General features: G+C 43.8%; 1 protein-coding gene across 1 annotated transcript in view; it reads right to left on the minus strand.

Moving 5' to 3' along the window:
• enpp2l (ectonucleotide pyrophosphatase/phosphodiesterase 2-like) overlaps positions 1 to 23,286 on the minus strand; it is a 43,680-nt gene that overhangs the window by 13,882 nt on the left and 6,512 nt on the right. The window contains exons 4-23 of the mRNA XM_080734453.1: positions 22,826 to 22,951; positions 22,169 to 22,229; positions 20,501 to 20,598; positions 20,200 to 20,279; positions 19,315 to 19,434; positions 18,444 to 18,499; positions 17,439 to 17,504; positions 15,755 to 15,827; positions 15,189 to 15,297; positions 13,861 to 13,986; positions 12,554 to 12,585; positions 11,944 to 12,071; positions 11,190 to 11,268; positions 10,612 to 10,699; positions 9,636 to 9,808; positions 8,055 to 8,115; positions 7,796 to 7,935; positions 6,133 to 6,274; positions 5,290 to 5,367; positions 212 to 344 (exon numbers count right to left, since the gene is read on the minus strand). Of these exons, the coding sequence (XP_080590579.1) occupies positions 212 to 344; positions 5,290 to 5,367; positions 6,133 to 6,274; positions 7,796 to 7,935; positions 8,055 to 8,115; positions 9,636 to 9,808; positions 10,612 to 10,699; positions 11,190 to 11,268; positions 11,944 to 12,071; positions 12,554 to 12,585; positions 13,861 to 13,986; positions 15,189 to 15,297; positions 15,755 to 15,827; positions 17,439 to 17,504; positions 18,444 to 18,499; positions 19,315 to 19,434; positions 20,200 to 20,279; positions 20,501 to 20,598; positions 22,169 to 22,229; positions 22,826 to 22,951 (1,969 nt within the window). The remainder of the gene's footprint in view (positions 1 to 211; positions 345 to 5,289; positions 5,368 to 6,132; positions 6,275 to 7,795; positions 7,936 to 8,054; positions 8,116 to 9,635; positions 9,809 to 10,611; positions 10,700 to 11,189; positions 11,269 to 11,943; positions 12,072 to 12,553; positions 12,586 to 13,860; positions 13,987 to 15,188; positions 15,298 to 15,754; positions 15,828 to 17,438; positions 17,505 to 18,443; positions 18,500 to 19,314; positions 19,435 to 20,199; positions 20,280 to 20,500; positions 20,599 to 22,168; positions 22,230 to 22,825; positions 22,952 to 23,286) is intronic.

Raw genomic sequence — 23,286 nt, forward strand, 5'->3', positions numbered from 1 at the left:
CCTAGTGCCTCCTTGCCCACCACTGGCCCCCACCGTTGTGCTTAGGTTCTTTGGGAAACGCCAGGTCGCGTCAGTGACTGAGGTTGGGGGCCCGACTGACGCTTGGTCGGGGGTAGCAGGGCACTTTTCAATTGTAACAGTTGAAACATAGCTAAGGCCGCCACTGAACATAACCAATACGTGGTACTGTCAGATATCGTATCCCCCTTACCTTTGTATCTGCTCTGTGGTGTCTCTGAGGCCGTCGTAGTTGTTATCAAACACGGGGCCAACCATTACGTTAACGCCGTTATTCTCCTCAGCATAGTGTCTCAGAAGCGTCGACTGGAGGTACATCCAAATTCCTGCACAGAAATCGAGACAAAGATATAGGTAATTACCTTGAAAAGAAAACGTTAAAAAAACATAGACTGAGGGTGCTTCTAGGACCAATGACCGTGAACCATGACTGAAAAGGGAGAAGAAGCAGTAAGCGCATTATTGCAATGTTTGACAACGGTTTCTGTGTGTGTGTGTGTGTGTGTGTGTGTGTGTGTGTGTGTGTGTGTGTGTGTGTGTGTGTGTGTGTGTGTGTGTAAATCAGACCAGAGCTTGATCAGAGAGAGAGAAGGGGGAAAGAACCTAACCAACACATACAGGTAGCTTGTCAGTGCAATAACCTCAATGTTTATATGGCACCTTGCACGCACACACATGCAGTCATGCACGCACGTACGCCCACACATGCACGCCCACCCACACGCACACACACACACACACACACACACACACACACACACACACACACACACACACACACATTTTAACGATTGATAAATAAAGGTGAACAAATCCACTTCCGCTTCCACGAGCAAATGTGTGTGCATCACCATTTAAGGTTATGTTTAACCCCCATACCAACCCCATCTTTCAAACATGGCAGCCATGTTTGTTTACATTTCAAGAAAACATAATGGCTGCTAGCTCATGAATGCCCGATTTTTTTGTTTGAAAGCTGTGAACAGTGTGCACACACATGATGCATGATCTAGGCATGGGCGTGCATGATCCGTGCACTATGAATTACATGGAAGTCTATGGAGAGGGAGGTGGTGTGGAACTTGGAAGCCATTTGAAAAGACCCTGAATGAGTTAATTTAATGATTAAATTCTTTAATATTGCAATCCAAATAAAGTGATATTTGTGTTTAGTTACAGTACATTTTGTTTTATTATGGTAATAACATTGATAGCTTCTGCTCTGCTGGCCGCACTGCATGTAGCTGCCCTAAAAGCTTAGTGCAGTCTAAAGCTCGCCCACTCTATGTATCCGGTACTTTCCACACACATAGGCTACACACATGCACACAAACCCCACTTCTGTATCCGCTTTAGACTCTTCCAATGAGCCAATGAGGATACACAGTCAGATTATGCACGGGCCGGTCCGGAGGTGAGGTCACGGTGTGGTCAGGTGGACCAGAGGTGGAATTTTTGTGCGCGCACGAGGGCCTCTTTATTTCCCCTTGCCCAGGGGCCTCATGTCTTATAAATCTGGGCCTGCTTGTGTGTGTGTGTGTGTGTGTGTGTGTGTGTGTGTGTGTGTGTGTGTGTGTGTGTGTGTTTATGAGGGAGAGGGAGAGAGAGAGAGGGAGTCTGTCCTGTGCTGATAAGCTGCTTGTCTCTCCAGAGACAATGGGTGTCAGGCTGTGCTTTCTCTTAGACCTGACCTCATCATCACACTGCTTTCCTCTCCTCTCCTCTCCTCTCCCTCTCTCCCTCACTCCCTCTTCCAGACCACTACATATCTATGCTCTATAGTATATACCAGGGGTTTTACACTGAGCGTGAACCCACGGACCACCACCCTGACTAAGAATCAACACTGTTGTATTGGGCGGGGATATTGGCTAAGATTAGTGTTTTTTGGTTAACACTTGCTATATGCATCCCATGTCTATAATGCGTTATAATGGTAAATGGTAAAAGGTGCATTTACAGTTGGCCTATATGGTGTATTTATATAGTGCAAAAATGACCAAATGACCACCCCAACGGGGCTGCTCACGGGGAATTCCTGGGGACCACCCACTCCTGGTGCTCCAGAACGGATGCAAAAGTGGTGGCGCCCCCAGTGGAGGACCCCCTCCACTGCAGCTCACATAAAATGCCGTAACTCGGGCTAGGAGCGTCCGGGAGAGCCGGGGCCGGTACCTATTCGTCCGCCAAGGCAACGCGGAGACCCCACCCCTCATTTCTCACATGGCCCTCTTCTAGCGCCACCTTCAGGCCGATTTTTAAAACACATTTTTGGACACTGCTCCTACAGTTTTTGCCCTAAAATCACGCAAATCGCTACACAGTATGTCTACACTCATCCCATCAACATGAATCTGTCCCATATAGCGCCACCTTCAGGCCGATTTTTAAAAACACATTTTTGGACACTGCTCCAACAGATTTTGCCCTAAAATCACGAAAATCACTACACAGCATGTCTACACTCATGTCATCAACATGGATCAGGAAGATTTTGGAAAAACACATTTTTGCCCTATTTGTGGAGATAAGCGACCTACGGTCGCTTATCTCCCGATTAGGGAGTCTTACTGGTATAGCGCTTTACATTGTGCATTACATTTACCCATTCACACATACATTCATACACTCTCTCTCTCTAGGTCGTCCTCAGACGAGCCCTCCATCGTCACTTCCAGTCATCCCGGTTCTCCATATATCCGGCCAGCTCGTTGGTGGTTTGTGCTCCTGAGTCTTTCTTGAGTACATCCACATACAATATGTGTCCTTGTGACCGGTGCCCATGTGTTGGTTCCCACAGCACCAGTTTGCTGGCTGGCAGCTCCTGGTGTCTTTGGCAGTGTCTTGCAAGTCTCATTCTCCTGGCTGCTATTCTATCGCTCACCCTTAATATTCCAGCATACAGATTCTTGTTGGTAACATGTGTACTCTTTCTGATGTTGAGCACTACACTTAACATTCTGGTGTAGCACCCGTCTAGAGACTTCTGCAGAGTTGGCTTCAGGGTCCAGCATTCACTGCCATATACGTAGGAAAACAGATTCTACCGTTGCATAGAAGAAGCTGAGTTTGATTTGTCGGGGTAGATTGGAGTTACATACACTGGCCATGCTATTCAGGGCCCTCCATGCAAGTGTCTTCCTCACTTTAAGATCTTGCTCAGTTGGAGGAAACCATGCAAGGCACCAACCTGCACACTGGGAGCGATTAGGGGTTCAGAATCTTGCTCAAGGACACTTTGACACAAACTCTGGGGGAGCCCAGGATTGAACTGTGAACCTCGCAGTTCCCATCCAGCCACTCTTCCAGCCACCCTACCCCTGATCCACTGAACCACAACGTTATAATCAGCTTATAACACTGTATGATTATAAGAACGCATAACAATTATAAAATACGCATAACCCTTTATAAGACCACGGACAATATGACAATATTTAAGAACATGTAAATGAAATATTCCTATTGTTATAATGCTAGTGAGCATTCTTTTCTTTTTTTTTTTTTTTTAGAATTTCTCTTACTTTATCCATCATACTTGGAACTTATGTATGAGTGAGCAAACACACCCTATTACAGTACATGGGCATATTTCCTAATAATGATAACTAAAGCAATCTTCTCCTCCCTTTTCTATAGAAGATGTTTACCTCCTACTTCCCAGTAACTGCTGTCAACTACATCACCGCATCATCTTACAGTAGGTCACCAGGTCATTGAGTGAACTGTTTCTCAACTAGTGTTCCATTACATCAGGATCTTCAAAGTTTTCCGGCCAAGGACCCCTTAGTTGAAAGAGATGAATCAGGGACCCCCACAACCCATAGATACTGTACCATTTAATTGTTTGAAAGCACGACCATCAGTGTATTTTGGATTTGGCAATTTGTCTTTTCAGATACGTATTTAACCACTTGAACCGTCAATACTTAACCTGACATTTCACTCTGTACTTAGTCTGCTCTTTTTCCCCTCTACGCGAAACATATTTGCCGAAAATAGCCTATCTACAAGCTCACAACGCCTCGAGGCGTTGTGAGCTTGTAGATCTGCTACTTTTGGCTAAAGTTTTCAGGATATGGACGCTAGGAATCAAGGTTAATACAAAAAAAGGAGAAAAAAGTTTCTATCACACAAAGATTTGGAGGACCCCCTGTAGTAACTCTGAAGACCCCCTAGGGGTCCCGGACCCCCTGTTGAAGACCCTTGCATCACATGATTATGGGTGGTCTGTCCGAGTCTGTATCTTATTGGCTACCTAACTCCTCCCGCGAGGGAAATTCAGTATTTGCAGCCCAACCCAGCTGCTTCGCTGCCCACAAGGAGCGCGTGAGCAATTAGGGGTTAAGAGTCTTGCTCAGGGACACACATCGACATTGCTATCCTGGCCGGGAATCGAACCAGGGACAACAAGGGGAACTGGTTCCACAGGCAGGCTCCCTAACCATTCAGCTATGGCCGCCCCAAGGTATATACCAGCATGAAAATACTGATGTCACAGAGATACATAGTTACAAAGGTGAAATTCATTTAGCTTTTTCTGTTTGTTTTTGCTTGCGAGAGTGTCGTCTAGCCAACATCAACTCGGGACTCCTGGATCGCTGCCCTCCACCCTCTCCAATCTAACATCAGGGTCTTGAGCTACAGTGTTGTTAGCTGTTGCGCCACAGTGCACCTACAGTACATAGGTTTTGTGAGATCAATGCTACTTAACCGTCCCCCAAAAAGTGTGTGCGTGGGCTACCTGCTTTAGCAAGATCAATACATATGGGAGCAGTACGGCACAGCATTGTTTGAAATCAAGGGCCTTCCTTAAGTACTTAAAGAGTCACAGTTACAGTACATAGCCATAATCTGCACAGAAACCTGATTGCTTCCCAGACATTATACCAAATACATCCAGAAAACATGCAAGCTGTTCACAAACTAGCTTCCCCAACACTACGGATATTGTACGATAGGAGTTGGGGTCCACTTGAGCTCCCCAAGACCTGAAACGCATCTGTGTTGTTTTTGATATACAAGCTCACAGTCTTGAGAGGCGAAATCATCAAATGGTGGAATAAATAATGGACCTTGATATGAAAAGGGTTGAAAACCACTGACTTACAGCAATAACAAACGGTGCAGTAAGAAAAGGAGATCGGTACAGTGTGCAGGAAAGAAAGCATAGGCGTGTTTAGACAGTGCGCACATGGCTATGCGCTACATACATCAATAGCAAGCTATCCTTCACTGCAAAGAATACGAACAACTAAGAGAGTTACTTACTTTTAAAGGCAGGGTACATAGGGACAGTGTTGGTGATGAGGGAGGCATCATATTTGGACTCAGGTGAGGTGGCCAGCTCTGTTTTCACACAAAAAGAAGAAACAAAAAGGTCGTACTGGCTTTGTTTTGTTTTGTTTACATCATGTACAGTAGTATACAGTATGTCGACCTGTGATTAGGGTTTGCCTCATGTACTATAGGCGAAACCAATGCCCACATTTCACTAGATAGAACATGTGGCAAATAGAAAGATGTAATTGGAAATTGCAAGTGTGTTTGCGGTGACGCAAATTGCACTTTCAAATGAATTTCGTCTTACCATTTGAATTTTCTCCATTCAAGTCACCATTCACTAATAAATGAATGGCCATATACGGAAATCTCAGTGTCAGTCCTTGTCCCTTTCAAGCAAGAGTGGCTGTGCGTGTGTCTGTAGCCACTTTTCCTCAGCGTTTTGCCATAGCAATGTGTTTTCCTCAGCGTTTTGCCATAGCAATGTGCGTGTGTGTGTAGCCTGTATTACATCACCAATTACCAATTGAAGACGTTATGCAAGCACAACTACCGCTCACTTCACATTGGGTGTGATTTTTGGAGAAAATTAATTCACAAATACATTTATATAAATTAAACTATATATAACGTATCTCTTTGCAAAATGCAAGGAATCAATTCCTGATGAAGTTGGTCGATTTGACATATGGTCCAAGTGCGTGCCACCAAAACTGTGGGAGGAGTAGCGCAGCAAAATCTAGGAGGCGATGGAGGATGGATGGATGGAATAAAGTCTGACAAGTACTATAGTGTGGTTGCCCTGCAGGGGCAACCACACTAACAACTCACCTGGAGGATAGAGGAAGCCGTGCGTGAGCGTGGGGTGCAGGCTGTAGGCTGTACATGTCTGGCTGTGGTCTGGAGACACCCTGGGGTCCGCCCTGATGCACTCACTGCCCACTGACACCTCCGGCAGAGGAGTCAAATCCTCCTGAGACATGGACAGAGAGACCAGTGAAGAGAAAGAGAGAACCCGCGTGAGTGTGTGTGTGTGTGTGTGTGTGTGTGTGTGTGTGTGTGTGTGTGTCCGTGTGTGCGTGTTGACTATGATCTATTCTACAGTATGATGTATATGTATGTAACTACAATTAAAGTATGTATGGGTGTATGAACAAAAGTGAGTGTTTGTATACACCCATATGTGCTCTCAACGCTGCTATTTTCACAGGCAAACGTACAATCACTTTTGGATCTCGAGCTAAAATGTTTGGGAAACACTGGTTTGGTGTGGATGTGTGCATGTACACGTGTGTGTGTGTGTGTCCTCTGTGCGCAAATCATATGTGCAGCTGTGTCTTATAAAACTGGAAAGCGTTACGCAATGTGTTTATGTTGGCGTGTGATAAACAGCCAGCGGGGCGAGGTAAGTACATTTATTGGTGTTTCTGACCTTGTGTTGTTTGTGTTCGGATGTTTGTGAGCATGTTCCTGCACGCACAACCATCTGGTATGGCCGTGTAGAGCATGGACTGGCCTACCGCAAACACATGCACACGTGTGTGTGTGTGGCCGTGGCTAGCAGTGGTTTGTATGACACGGTTCTGTTGTGAAAATAGCAGATCTACATGCTAAAAGCATGTAGATCGGCTATTTTCACAATTTCTGCCTCTAATATTTGACAATTTGGCCAATGTCTAATTTGTCATTTTAGAGGTATTAAAAAGTCCTTCAATTGTCACTTTAGAAATGTGCATATACCCTCTATACACTTAAACTTTATGTTGGTTTGTTTACAGTTGAGTGAGAAAACTATGTTGCACACATTAAGTTAATCATCTGGGGACCCCCCAAAATAATTTGGGGACCCACCTGGGGGTCCCGACCCACAGGTTGAGAACCACTGGTGTAGAGCATGGACTGGCCTACCGCAAACACATGCACACGCGTGTGTGTGTGTGTGTGTGTGTGTGTGTGTGTGTGTGTGTGTTCCCCACCTAGGCCACATCTGGGGACAGAAGTCCTTAAATGTGGCCTATGTCGGGAGATGTTGTCAAATTAGACACAGGTTATTGCAAACGCGCACAATAATTGTGTATTTATGTCTGTGTAGGCAAGTTTATGCATGCATTTACAAGTTGCCTATAATAAAAGTGAGTTTTTGGAGCATACAAACAGTGTGCGGGCGTTCCTCTCCTTCCATTATCTGATACCTTGATGTCCAGCACCTGGCCTGAATATAGGCTTGAGATGTGCACACAATTTCGTCTATGAACTGCATTTACAAGTTAGCACGCAGTTTAGCTAAATTTTTTGCACAGCAAAACTCTTTTTAATATTTACAAAATATTTATCGGCTTACTAATATTTACTCAAAATATAAAGGTGTGTGTGTGTGTGTGTGTGTGTGTGTGCATGCATATATATGTGTGTGTGTGTGTGTGTGTGTGTGTGTGTGTGTGTGTGTGTGTGTGTGTGTGTGTGTGTGTGTGTGTGTGTGTGTGTGTGTATTTACCTGTTTAGATAGTGTGAATGACGTCCATAGAGGCATGGCCAGTTCTTTGCTGTATCCACTAATAAAGTCCACATGGTGAAGCAGGCTGTACTGGGTCTCATACAGCACTGCTGGTCTACCAAACGGCAGGTGGGTGGTGTCTGGGAGAGCAAAAAAAATGAACGTTTTTCAGACCGAAGCTGACCATGTTTTATCGTATGGCAAGACTTGAAAGGCACATTCCTTGTAATATTATCATCCATGAAAGCTCCAAACCTACTGAAAGCATAGACTCCGTCTGGAGCAGGGCTGAACACCTCGATGATCCCCTCCACTTTATTCTACAACCATGAAACACACATTGTTGCAGATTAGATCACGGGTAACATCAGACATCATCGTATGTTTTGATTCACCCTTCAAAGACAATTCGTTTTAGACAAGTACTGTTTTGTGAATGCTACTACTATACGTGACGTGTAATGTACTGTACATGCATGCACCCTGGAACTTATGTTAATGACTAAAACATTGTTTTGACCAATCTGTATAGTCGAGCATGTTATTACAATCAGTGGTGTAGTGGTGTTTTCTTTTCCGGGGGGGGTGGGTCAGTTCATGACCTCTACTTGTGTATGCACGCGCATGCGAGCAGAACAGCTGATACAGTGTACCAGCATTAGAAAATATCTTCTTATTTAACTTATGAGTGTGATTAATATAAATGTTACTTACATTTACAGGTGTATAAATAGTAGTAGGAAACATTTTGTAAATCTTCTCAAGGAATGCTTGAATTATAGGAGCTGAAAAAGGTGTAGGCTATAATAAAAAGAAAGGATATCAACACACTGCAGTACACTACTGTAATGGTAAACATGTTTTAAATGTAATTCTAGTCTTAATTACATGTGCATTGTTACTTGAGTTTTTATTGTCTAGTTTAAGTTGATTCAATTAGAAAATACTGCACTGCAGTAGCTAAACTAAAAAGATTTGCTTTGAACAAATCTCAAAGGGAATACCACAGAACTGTCCGAGGCCATAATACTGACACTCACAGTCACCACTGGAAACCTGTTATGCAAAGCCATTAGGGTACTTGGGTCGTTGTGAATCTAGGCCTGGGGATGCTCACACCATGCACGTACACACACAACGTTCCGTGCCGTTCCTGTGAATGCGCGTGAAAACAGTTCCAGCCACAAGCCGTGGTACGACGACTGCACTACTGATTCAAATATACTGTAACTAGACACATCTGCAGTAGTGGGAGGCGGTCTCCCTACTCCACTCCACTTCCATTGAGAATTAGGAAATTAAGCTCCCCGTTTCTACAACCGCAATGCAAGACGGGACTACGGCAGCTATGATGTAATCACTGTAGCGGTCAAAATCGTTAAGCAAACAGCCGTCGGCGACGGGGTCCCACCCCTTTTACTGAACTCTTTGGTTCCCATGGCGATTCGTCTATGCAGCAGACGTTGTAGACGCTACGTGGAAAGGGAGCTTCTGGCGTAGAGACAGCTGCGACGGCGACAGGTTTATCTATCGAGCGCTGATCATTTCCGGTTACCGTTGTCATCTGCCGTAGCCGCCCAAAGCTTAAATTGCCTATTTAGACCTTGGTGTCGGGTAGTAGGACACTTACTGGTTGACCAGTAGCATTGCCTGAAGCGCAAAGTGCTAAATCTCCCCAGACAACACGGGCGTTCTGTCTTAGCAAAAATGCAGACACAGGAGGACCTGCGTTCGAATCCCAGAAAGGACATACAGTACATCCTACAGACTGCAGATTTAACTGTGCGTGTGGGTGCGTGCGTTCGTGCATTGCGTGTCTTTTTCAACATCCTCCACTGACTTCATCATCACAGCTGCAGCCCAGGTCAAAGGTCGGGGTGGCCTCCCCGTCGGACGCGGGTGACGGTGCCGTGACTTCCTCGGGCATGGCGGGCTGGTGCGGCGGCTCCCTCAACATGTCGTTCAGACTGCCGTATGTCCCGTTGTTAGGGGCTGGTGTTAGGCCTAACAGATCTGACAGGGTACACAAGGACATTTGATTCTACTCATTTACACAGGAGAAACACGTAAGCCCCATATACTTCTTATCTTGTAGCAGTGTCAACAGATTTTGTCAACCAAACCTATGGCAGAAAATGTTAGTCTACCTTTTTTCAATGACAAAAACAAAATGAAAAACAAACAAAAAACTAAGCAATGATGACTAAAACTAAATATATTGACAATTTGGTCAACAAGTAAAAAACTAAAATGTCAGGGAGGGACTAGTGGAGAAGAGCTCCAGTAGAACTAAAAGACGTGTAAAATCAGGCATTACGCCGCCAAATTTCAGTTTTGGCAACACAATAGACTGTAGATTGAATCGACTAAAATCTTATATTTAGTCGACTCAAACTAAAAAAGAAGACTACAATATGACTAAAACTAAATGCCATTTTATTCAAAAGACTACGACTTTGACTGTGACTAAATCAAAAATGTGCAAGTCAAAATCAACACTGGCTTATAGAGCTTCTATTTCCGCTATTGTTGAATAAAAGAAAGATTTTTGAATTATGATTATATCAAACATAAATATAAAACATATCCGTCTAAATTTCCCAAAAGGAAATACAAGTATTTAATTCAGTCTGACCAGAATAAAACAGGGATTAAACATATCCCGGCCACCGGCCATAAAAATTAACGACCAGGAAATCAAAAGCAGAAATACCCCCATGCAATACAACTTGAGTGACTCCCAGGGAAGAAAAAGAAACCATGGCTTGGGTGTTAAGAGGAAAAGACAGAAGTTCAGTCTTTTTTAACATACTTACCACACATGACGTTGTATAATTCTATGTTTTCGAAGGCTGGTACTTGTTTCTGGAACTTGAAGGATGGCCCATGGCCCATGAAGATTGTCTGCGTGAGGGAAAGGTAAAGGCTCATCATTAACATTTAGGCCTAGAAATATTGAATGCTTTAACCAATGAAAAATAGCACCAAAAAAAAGCTCACAGCGCGGCACCGAGTGCCGCACTGCGAGCTTGTAGATCTGCTATTTTTGAAAAAGTTGTGAAAATGTGTGCAACTTGAATATATGTATTTTCAAAGCGAACGTTTGTAACTCAAATTTTGCTTCTGGGTGGTCCCTGGAACTAAATATTTTGAGATGGGTGTCCGTGGCCAAATACATATCAGTTTGGGGGTCCTTCAAATGAAAAGGTTTGAGAACCACTGACATAGTAGTCTCTCAAGAACAGACTAACTGAGCTCCAGTTAAGTGAAAAGGACCTTTTCTTTGATGATGGCTGGCCAGATTGCTGACATAGATAGAAACATAGGGTTTTTCCAAAAACCTTAAGAAGGATTCAAAAGACACTTTTGAACAGAACAGAACAGAACAGAATACCCTCATGCTGGTGATCTTGTTGTCGAACCCGTGGTCACCAAAGAAACCACACCCTGTTCTCTTCTTCTCTGGCATTTTTCTGAAACAGATCAAATACATGGCTTATAATTATATTATATTACACAACCACTTCTATGAACCACTGGTGTTGAGGTACACTTTGAGGCAGCTTTGTATCGGTGTTAAACAGGGCACTGCTCAAAAGGAAGTGAAGGATAAAATGACCGAATGTTCCTTATCGTTGCCGCTTGCATAAAACTCTTATCGACATTCTAACCTTTTGTGTTATTTTTCGTAAAATGAATTGCCGACTTGATCATACTGCAGCGTCACACAGCGTATCAAAAGTAGCAGTAGTAATGGGTTATAGATAGCTACTACTTTTGAAACTTTGATACATTTGAGTCCTGAGAAGTAATAGCTTTGGACTCGACAGAGACCCTATTATAGCTGCATTCCGGAACTTATTTTAATGAATACATAATATACAATTTGTATGGTAGAATAAAATGTTAAAATAGAATAATAGTCCCCACTCCTTTTACACATAGAAGTAGAATGTATTAGAATTGTATTAGGGGTTTAAGAGTCTTGCTCAGGGACTCACATCGACACATTGCTGGCCTGGCATGGAATCGTACCTGGGACAACCACTAACCACTCAGCTATGGCCGTAACCAGATGTACCAGTTTCATTGTTTATTCATAATTCATGTATGAAAGCAAATTAATGTAAAAAGCACAAATTAATTACTTGGCGATGTGCCACTTCCTGTCCATGAGCAGGTGCACGTCCTCTATCCTGCGGTTGTTGGCATAGTGGAGCCTCTTGGGCAGGTGTTGCTTCAGATAGGGCTTGAAGTGCTGCGTCGGCAATTTACACTGAAGACACAACAGCAGACAGCAGGGGGTTAATGAGCTGGCCTCACTTGAACGCACATGCACACATCACACGCACGCGCGCACACACACACACACACACACACACACACACACACACACACACACAGCACTGAACAAATATAGAATTGTAAAACATTGTGCGCATGTAATGTAAGTACGGTATGTGTGTGTCTATGTTTGGCTGTATGGCCTAGTTTATACTTTGTCATACAACAGTTTTTCGGCATCACTGTTATTCACAGTGACACTTCTAGTTATCATTTCTCAAGCTTGCTCTGTTGCCATGTATTGCTATGGGGCACATGGGGCACATGGGGCATGTGTGTGTGTGTGTGTGTGTGTGTGTGTGCGTGCGTGCGTGCGTGCGTGCGTGCGTGCGTGCGTGCGTGCGTGCGTGCGTGCGTGCGTGTGTGCGTGTGCGTGTGAGTGTGCGTGTGGGGTGTTTATCTTACGGCACTTACAGTAAGGTTGGCAACCACTATTTTTGGGTCATCTGGAAAAAGGGAAACATAATATTATGAATATGATGTTCTCCACTGGATCCTGTTTCTTAAGAAAAGCTGATATTGCAAAGTCAGCGTTTAAAAATCGCTGCAGTCATCAAAAGATAGCACCAAGTCCTGCTCTAATGATATTCTCCATAAGCTGTACCAACACTACTTATTCAGGAGGAAGGATGTTCAAGCAACTCTGCCACATTAATTATTAACATTAATATTCTAGCCTGTTGTCCAAATAAAGGCCTTTTATTTCTAAAATCCACCTGAGTGCCTGGACCTGGATTCTTTGTGCCTCTGTGGCACATTTTGTCCTCTTTTGCTCAACTCTGCCACATTATTTTGTTTTACAAATTTAGAACCGACAATCTGCCTACTGCACAGTGTGAAATCCTGTCAATTCAGCTCTTAAAACCTATAGTGTGTGTATATATATATATATATATATATATATATATATATATATATATATATATGTCACGGTTTGTTAGAGAAACAGGACGGTCGAGAAACGGAGCACTCGTGGTGCCGCACGGGGCGGAACAAGCGGTCGCCCACAACAACGTCCTCCGGGCGCCGGCCGCGCGAGTTACGAAGCCGTGGTGAATGCAATCGTTATATTTATGCCCAGGCCGTAAGGCCTGGGCAAGCCCACGATAAACGCTCATAGTAAGCTAATGGCTAAGCTAATGGCTAAGCTAATGGCTAAACACCGCCCAGCTAGGCTAGTAAATAAAGAAAGAGAGTCAAACGAGTGACGTCAGCGCCTGCACTAGTGAATGGCTGTCTATGGGCTGTCGTCGCCATCTGGTGGTGATTAGTGTGTGGTGAACGACAAAACAAGCGCTCTTACTCTTACCGTCCTGAGTTACCCAAACATACTGTAACATATATATATATATATATATATATAAATCACACCTAGTGTGAAATGAGCGGTGCCATGAGTTAATTTCATTAAGCGTCCCGTGAAGCTTGGTCAAAGTGACCCTGGGGCAGAACAAACTTTGAGTGCTTTGTGCCAAGATGTAGGCAAGATGTAGGTCACACTTCAGAGCCTGGACATTTAGTGGGCGTACAACAAACTTTGAGTGCTTTGTGCCTAGATGTAGGCCACGCTTTCGCGTCCCGGACAAAGCCAGATGTTGGAGTTTAGCTCCTTCCAGGAGCACCGCTCAAAAACCAGAGGATTCATACACAGGTCAAATCAAAGTTTCAGCAGAGCTACAGACTCTGCATCCCACAAACAGAGCCACCACCAGCAGGCTTACATGTGGTTGAGCTGGGGTCCATAGGTCGTATCCTGCCCAGGGACCCGGGGAACAGCTTGATCTCGTCCAGGTTGAGCGGATAGCTGCTGAGGAACTGAGTCCTGTCACAGCCTGCCTCCTCCATGCCTGAGGAGAGACACAAGCAACACACAGCGCACCATGAAATCCACCACGTTTAGGGGGGGGGGGGGGGTCGCCAAATGTTGGGCTTGTCATTATAGACTAGGGGTCTTAAACGTTTTCAGGCAAAGGACCCCTTAGTTGAGAGACAGATAAAGCAGGGACCCCACAATACAACCTTTTCATAGTTTCCATATAGTTTCATCGTTTTACGTCATGATCATCAGTGTATTTTGGATTCATGTCAATTTGTGTTTTTTGCATGTTTAACCATGTTTAAGGGGCGGCATAGCTCAGGGGTAGAGAAACCGTTATTAGAGCACGAAGGGTTCCTGAAGGGATCCCAGTTCGAATCCGGGCTCCCCCTGAGTTAATGTCTAAGAGTCCTTGAGCAAGACTCTGAACCCCTAATTGCTCCTGGTGAGCAGGTTGGGGCCTTGCATGGTTTCCTCTGCCACCGGTGTATGAATGTGTGTGTGAATGGGTGAATGTAATGCACAATCTATGTAAAGCGCCTTGGATAAAAGTGCTATATAAATGCACCATTTACCATTTAACCACTTGAACTGTCATTACTTAATAAACTTGACCTTTCACTCCGTACTTAGCCTTCTCTTTTCCCCCTCTACACCAAACCTCTTTGCCGAAAATAGCAGATCTACAAGCTCGTTGTGAGCTTGTAGATCTGCTATTTTCGGGTTAAGTTATCAGAATATGAATGCTAGGGTTCAAGTGGTTAATATAAAACATAGATAGATTTGGAGGACCCCCTGTAGTAACTCTGAGGACACCCCTAGGGGTCCCGGACCCCCTGTTGAACACAGAAAATAAATACATACATTTGAAGCATGTTGAAACCTTGTTTTGTGGCTAGGTGGCAAGGGGTGGGGGGATTTTTAAAAACGTTTAAAATAGATATTTCGGGAAAGCAAGGCAAGGCCTCTGCAAAAAGCAGCAACACTGACAGGAAACACCTATCATCCTAGAATAGACACAAAACACCTATCATTGCTGTACCTTGAATGCATTAATGTACACAACACTGATGACACTGCTGTCAAACAAGTCTATGGAAACGTTGAATCTGCAACACAATTTTATACAGTATGTAATAGTGGCTTCATCTCTCTTTCTCTCTCTCTCTCAGCTAAGGGTCCTTGTCTAAACGGTGAAGACCCCCTGCTTTAACAGCTGTGTAGGAACCCCACCGTGGTCTCCAACGACGATGACGTTTACACAGCGATGGAGGTTCATCTGCTTCAGGCCGTTCATCAGCTGTCCGATGATGTTGTCCACCTCCCTCAGGGGGTTATCCAGCTATAGGACAAGGACGGCAACATACCCACCCATACACGTGAGCCAAGCCAACTGCTGCTGACTGTGTGTGTGTGTGTGTGTGTGTGTGTGTGTGTGTGTGTGTGTGTGTGTGTGTGTGTGTGTGTGTGTGTGTGTGTGTGTGTGTGCGTGTGCGTGCGTGTGCGTGTGCGCGTGTACATACCATATGTAATAAAGTATGCTCCTACACTATCTGTTTCCTTAACTGAACCTTGGATCAGCCTTGTTGTTATTGAAACCCAACTCCAACTCTCTTAAAGTATAGTCTCTTTTTATTGCACACATACATACATCGCTATCTCTCTCTCATTGTGGTATACATGCACACACACACACACACACACACACACACACACACACACACACACACACACACACAAACACACACATGGGTGTTACTAATGCTCTGTCTCTGTCTCTCTATGTACCACAAACATACCTCATTGCTGAATGGTCCCAGTCGATGTCCAAACGTATCAGGCTGTTCTGAGTGGACTGCATACACGTAAGGCCTGGAGAGGGAAACATCATATATATATTATTATTATATAAGAAAATCATGTACCGGTAGGTCCATTGTATTGGATGGCAGTTGATAAAACCATCTGAGGCACACTGACTATAGTATCATAGGCATCCTTTATTAAGCCATGGATTCACCATGCGTTAAAATCTTCCACCGTTCATCAGGGAATTAAATACGTTTATATAATCAGAGTCTTGGTCATGTGGACTACTACCTGACAAAGACCAAATTGTTTGGTGGAAACATTTTATGTCAGTGCTTCTCGACCGTTTCAGGCTTTCACAGCCCACCCATCTGACCACTTAACCCAGTGGCCGATGTGGTCAGCTAGGTTCGATTTCCATCTGCACACTTAGTCTTGTTCAGACTGGCAGCCCAAATCTGATTTCCTATCCAGAATCAGCTTGTAGTAAGATTGGCTTTATGCAGTCTGAACAAGGCTCAAATCTGATTCACACAAATCAGTTTCCATGTGGGTTTTTACTGTTCATACATGATAAAAATCCATCAGATTCTAATCTGGATTTTTGGTGTTGTGTAAACATGTAGCCGAGCTACAGAGGTACAGACCCGTAAGGGTCCATTTGTTACCCTTATTAGTTTTGTGGCTGCCAGAGAGAGAAGAACTGTTTGGGAGACACCTGGCAGAGCTGGGAGGCAGCTCATTTTGCAAGCATTGTTTTAAGTTCTGATCGGCACGGTGGATACAGTTTACAGTTTACAGTTTAGGCATTTAGCAGACGCTTTTAATCCAAAGCGACTTACAATAAGCAGATAAAACATCACAATAATAAACAAGATAATATGTCAGTACATCAACAGCAATATAACAAATGCAAAATGAATATCTATCTAGAAAAAACTATATAAGACAAAAGGTTTCTAAAAAACCTAAAAACAAATGCTAACTAGCTTCATGTATGGTCATTGATTTTTCCAGTAGTGCTAAGGGTTTAGGTGGAGTCTGAAAAGGTGAGTCTTCAGTCCACGGCGAAAGCTAGCTGGATAGCAGTCTGGCCTAATTAGGGACTCCAGCGGGAGCCTGTATTACCGGTACTTTGCATCGACAAGCTTTCTATTTGCTTCTGTTTTGTTCTGAATAAAAGCCCCTGGCCATTGTCCATTGGTAGACTGCAGTTATTGCTCTTTGTACAGGCACACACTGCTCCTTCCACCTACCCCTTTCCTGTTGCCTTTTGTTAACAGTAACCATAATGTCAGTGGAACTCTATAGGCTCACAGAAACACTTTTGCAGCTGGTGGACCCTGAACTCTACGGACCTCTAAAATGAACGTTTATCTGACAGAGATACAGTACTGACACTTTTCTAAACACACAAGTTAGATACCATCACTTACATCAGCCTACTGAACAAAACAAAACCTTCAGCCAGCATAAAGACAAGACAGTTTCTCCTCAGAACAGAGGCAGCTTCAATCCGCCGGTTCCCTCAGATCGAGCGCTGTCATACTACCATTCATTCAATGCACAAATAGTGTTTTGAGTCTGGGAGCACCCGCTACTCAGTGAAAACACCCTTTATAATGTTTCCTTAATGAATGTCCTTGACTGTTGAACAAAACCCAGGGGTCGTACCTCTCATCATCAGGAAGATGGAGCCAGTGGAGAATGGTCAAAATCCTCCTCTCCAAGGGAATCACCCTAGCAACAAAAGAATAAGAGTTAACGGCCTGGTTTGTTGGTTTTTTATATTGTTTATTAAACAATATGACAGCTGTGGTTGACACGGGGGTATGCAAATCACCACAGCTCACTAGACAAACAACATGGTGCTTCGGCTGCCATGCTTTGAGCTCTCAATAGCCACTGTTGTTTAATCGTGTGGGGGTTTTGTCTGTGTGTGTGCGTGGCCGACTGTCCGCCCCTCTTGTCCTCGTGCTTGTTAGGTCATACTTTATGCAGAAATGCTAATCATTCAAGGATAACTTTATCCTTTATTCCTGTGCGGATTACATTGTGAGTTGTGTGTTTTCTGTGCTGCAATATTCTTTGCCAGTTTATCTCTGGTGTGTTTTTATTTTTATCTCTGTACCCGTTGTGTTCATACTGTAACAGAATGATTTATTTCCTATAGTTGTCTGTGTAAAGTTCAATACAGGTGCAATACAATTATTCAGGTTTAGGTACTACTGTCTGTAAGTATATAATTAGAACTTTTGTGAGTGTGTGAGCAGTACTGGGGATGTCATCTCACTTTGTAGCATTCGTTGCTATCGGGCAGAAACCTCTGCCCTAATTTTTTCTCCGTAAATTAATGCCTTGCTTAATGATACTACAGCTTCACATAAAAGCATCAAAAGTAACTGATCTGCAAGCTTGAAACACGGCATGAAGCGACGCGTTTTGAGCTTGTCGATCTGCTATTTTAGCTGGTTTTGACTTTGAATCCTGAAAAGTATTGGACATGTGAAGTTTCCACCCGACAGAGACGATATGTAATAGGTATGCATACTACCTCGGCCATTCCAAGACATTGGGCCACAATATTACTTGTTTTCATGATTTCACAATCATAAATTTGCAAATGTACAGCATTAAATCACAGACATCAGCAGGGGAACTATTCTGTTTCTGACTCACATAGGCCAGAAGAAGGTGCCTGCTTTCACTCCTTGTTTCTCTGCTGTGATCCAGATCTAAAGCAAATAGAAATGGACAACATATAAATACAAAATAAAATACAATTGTGTTGCCAACGCCAAATATTCTGCTAGCTAGGCATTCCTGTGTTATGTTTGGGATGTGTACCTGGCAATTTGGCTGGTTGTTGCTTGGTTTACTCATTTACTTCATGGACCCCACTTTTGCCAACTGGGGATCCATGCCTTCACCTTCAGCCACGTGAGACACTGCTGAGCGAGCGGTAGCGAGTGAGTCGCTGTATCGAGCGTTGCAAAGGTTGCATGAGCCGACTCAGTGCCGTATATAGCCTATGCACGATATGTGATGTGATGTGTTTAACATATGTACCGGTATATAATACTAGTCCTGTGCCCGTGGGTGTGCACACACAGTATATGAGGGATTGAATGTAGGAGTCTCAGAAGTAATGTTGGAGAACCCAGACCGGTGCCGGTGGCAGAATAGTCACCATTGATGTCCAGTTGTGCAATACCCGTTGTATGTGCCTGTCTGTCTGGCTCTCTGTTATATCCAAATTTGGGCAGTCAGTCAGTGATGTCAGTTGGGCATTGTTTTCCATCTGTCTGGCTGGCTCCCTTTTATGCCCATATATGGTGTTCCGTGTCCAGGTCTGTGATGTCATCTCCAAATTTGGGCTACTGTAGTGATGTCAGTCAGTGATGTCAGTTGGGCATTGTTTCAGCATGCAGCTGTTACCATGGTGGCGACACTGTTAATTTAGTATCAGTGATGTCAGCATGCAGACAGACGGTCAGACGGCGGACAGACAGACATTGGGTAAATGAATAGTTAAGATGTAAATACTCACAGGCTGACCGTACCACCAGCGGTGCTTCAGTTTCTCTCTGCCTCTCAGGGTGAACGTGGCATCAAACACCGGGTCGTACATGGTGTTTCCCACAATGCCGTGAGACTCTGGGTAAAGACCCTACACAGGCAGCACAGCAAGAGGAGAGGTTACTGCTTCTTGTAGTTCAATGTATATTTGTAGTATACAGTTAGTTTGAAGTCTGTCGAGTGCAGTATGTCATGCACTTCTCCTTTGCACTGTATGAGTTGAGTTTGCAACCGTGTGTATCAGTATGCATTCCACCAATGACGTCTAGACTGATTGGTGTACAGTATGTAATTTGCCAACCCTGTCTCACTCCCCAAAATGCATATTGTGACTTTAACTCTTTTACTGCCATTTATATGATTTTATAAGGATCTAAGGGTGTTTTGTAACGCCATCAAAGAAGCTTAACTTTGCCATTTTATAGAAAAATATCCATCCATTATTTCCAAACGCATTATTTTGTAAACGACATCGCTCACGAGTTGTGAAGAAGAAAAAAAAAACAAGTTGAACGGGCGCAGCTGTTCCAATGAACGAGGCTGAAGTTTGTCCCTCGGTTGCACCAGTTGCAGACATAGGAATGGAGAAACTGATTCAAGCATAGAAAACGACCAGAAAAGCGACTAGCGTTACGGGAGCTGCTGCTACTGTACACACCTGCGCCAGCCCTCATCTGCTCAGCCAGGCTCAGCCGCGGAAAGAACGAACGCTCGTTATGGCACGGAGGATAAAAGAACGAGCCAAAAAACTGTTAAAAAGACGGATGTCCCCATGTGCCCATACAGCACAGAAGGAAGAAAGAAGCTAAATGTTTGCATTTCAATTTAAAGCAGCAATTCAGATAGGATGACTTACTGTGGCCAGTGTGTACAGGTTGGGGAAGGTCTTGGTAGGATACATTGGTCGCATGTATGGTGACGATGTGCCACATGTTTCTGCGTGTAGAGAAAGGTATATGAGTACATTGTCTGCTATGTTACTCTCAGACACAAGATTTATGTGCTATACATTGATGTGCAACTTAGTTAGCTTACAACAATTAATCAAATTATTTGTTTGTGTTGGGAGAATCAATGGGAGTCGTATAGGACGTGACTTTATTTGTAATACTATACATGCATATAACAGTGAATTAGAATGTAATAGGAGTACTCACTGAGTTTCATTATGTTAGGAATGACAGATTTGCCTTTCTTCATGTAGCCTGATCTGAACCCATCCACTGACAGCATGATGAGGGGAGGGCGGATGAATCTGGCAAAAGAACAATCAATAAGAACAACAAATTCACAATTACACCAGCAGAATACACAAATGACAGATACCGGTATGCTTTCACAAGTGATTTTTTTTCACCAGTGCACCTTATTTCAACAGGGTAAAAATGACACAGTAAAGCCACTTTTTCATATGAACACTGGGCAATGTCAGAGGAATCAGGTCAGGGTATTGTAGCATGCAACAGGAGAATTTCCGTTTCAGATGTGTTCACACATTAAGGTAAATACTCTGTATGATAATGTGAGGGGCGGAGTCTGGGTAGTAGCCTACTAGACGCACACATAGTGTAGACCAGCTCCCATGTAAGTATAACTCAGGCACAGAGGTAGATGTGAGGATCAAATGCAATATTTTTCTGAGAAACGTTTATGTTCGATCTGTGAATATATCCAACTCGAACGGAAATAAAAGGCAGGGCGATTAAACTCTCTCTCCAAACACCTCGGAAGGATGGGAGGCTCCGCATCAATGCGACCACATGCTGAATGTAAATTCTCCGGACAATCAGTGCATCCATTCACACATAGAGCGGTTTGAGCCAAATCGTACATCTGGGGTCCGTCCTGCCGGCATAAAATGTGTTCCATGTCCGATCCTACTGATCCGGAATGTTGTGCTCATACACACAGCCCCTCCGTTTGAACTCTGGAAAACTTGCACAATGCAGTGCATGTCCGATCTTACTGATCCGGAATGTTGTGTTCCGTTCATATACATACAGCCGTTTGAATTCTGGAAAACTTACATAAGGCATGTCTGAAAGTGGCTTATGTTTTGACTTTTAATGCACCCAGGGAAAGTTCACCAAGCACACACACACACTCCTCTACAGTGCACTGATGGCCTTGTACAGGGGCGTCACAAGGGGGGGAAAGTGGGACTGAGTTACTAGGGCCCAAGGTGGAGGGGCCTTATTTATTTAATATTTTAGCTATTTGAAAAATTGTGGATTTACAAGCTCACAGCGCGGCACTCGTGAAAATGTGCGCAAATCTTTGAATATATGTCTTTTTTAAGCGAACATTTGTAACTCAAATTTTGCTTCTGCGGGGTCTCTGGAGCAAAATATTTTGAGATGGGGGTCCGTGGCCAAATACTTTGGGGATCCTTCACATGAAAAGGTTTTTAGCACCACTGACATAGAAACATGGGTTTATCAAAAAACCTTTGAAATATTCAAAGACTTGCACACATTTTCACGATTTTTCAAAAATAGCAGATCTACAAGCTCGCAGGTGAGCTTGTATATCTGCTTTTTTTCAATAGATAAAGCACAAAATGTGAGTGAATCCTTGTACCCAGGCCCAGAATTTGGTGCGACACCCCTGGCCTTGCATCACACTCACACGTTCACACCTGGGCGCTGCCACGCGGCTCAACCACAGTCGTCTGCTTGTTGGCCTCTGAGCAGCTCCCATGGTGGTGTGTACACAAAGGTTCGGGGTCGGCAGGAAAGGTCACGCTAAATGCATGCTATTGGTCTGAAATGTACTCATAAAGTGTGTGAAGTAAATGTAGCTGAAGGGCGTGCATTTAAACTCACCCTGCGGGGCATTCAGCACTCTTGATCTCCTCACAGTCACCCTGCAACCATGAACTTTCACCTGACACAGAACAGAGATGGCAGAGAAAACACATTAGAACGTTAACATCTACCTGTACCAATTGACAGTACAGCAACTGAGAATGTGTCTTCAGAGCTAATCATACCTCATTTTCAGTTTTCCCTTATGTAGCTGGTAAATATGCTTTGGGCGCTGATTGCTGAGTGGTTAAGGTGTTTACCCACATAAAACTCTACAGGCCTTTGGTGTATGGCACTCCCTGACTCTCGCCACACTGTGACTATCAATAAAAGCAAGAAAAGCTTGAAAAATAAAAAATAAAATATTAATCTATTAAAATTAATGAAAATATGGTGGTTAATTCTGCTCCAAGTGTAGTGTGTTTTATTATGCTTTTTACTCCTATAAATACTTTTTACTCATGATAGGGGACCTTTGTCGAGTGGTTTCTTACCTTTAACAACATGACCCTAGTGTCCTAGTCTCGCGTGCAAAGAAGGGGGCCAACAATAGACCCTTGGGGGACCTCAGACATAGAGGTTAATTCATTAACTTACTATATTGGTACATAAAACTGGATATTTGCCTTTTTTTGTGGTTGTAATGTCATATAAATGAGCCTTCTTCTGGTCTACCTTTACAAGTTGACTTGTAGTTGGTACAGCAGTCCCCTCTTTCCAGGCAGTCTTCCGAGCAGTGACAGGCATGGTTGTCGTTGCGCTCCTCCCCGCAGCGGGCCTCACTGCACTCAAACCCCCCCGCTGACACAGCGGAAGAGCACCACAGGTTATCAGTCAACACACTGGACCAAATAAAACGGGTATAACTGAATAACAGGAGGCCATGCACAGTCAGTAACCATATCGCTGCTGTCAGGTGGAAACTGGAAACCTTTTTATTTTCCGAAAAAGGGGAAACAGAAACATGTGTTCCAATGTAGCATCTTTTCATTGGTTCAATATTTTAAAAAGACCACAGACACACTTCACTTTCACCTTCAAGTGAAGTGTGTCTGTTTTGCCAAGCTTGTAAATCGGCTATTTCCGCTACTTTTTACACACACTTGTGTACGTCAAAGTAGGCCGTTTATTTAAGA

The sequence above is a fragment of the Nannobrachium achirus genome (genome assembly GCF_963921795.1).
Source record: "Nannobrachium achirus genome assembly, chromosome: 10".
Classification (NCBI taxonomy): domain Eukaryota; kingdom Metazoa; phylum Chordata; class Actinopteri; order Myctophiformes; family Myctophidae; genus Nannobrachium; species Nannobrachium achirus.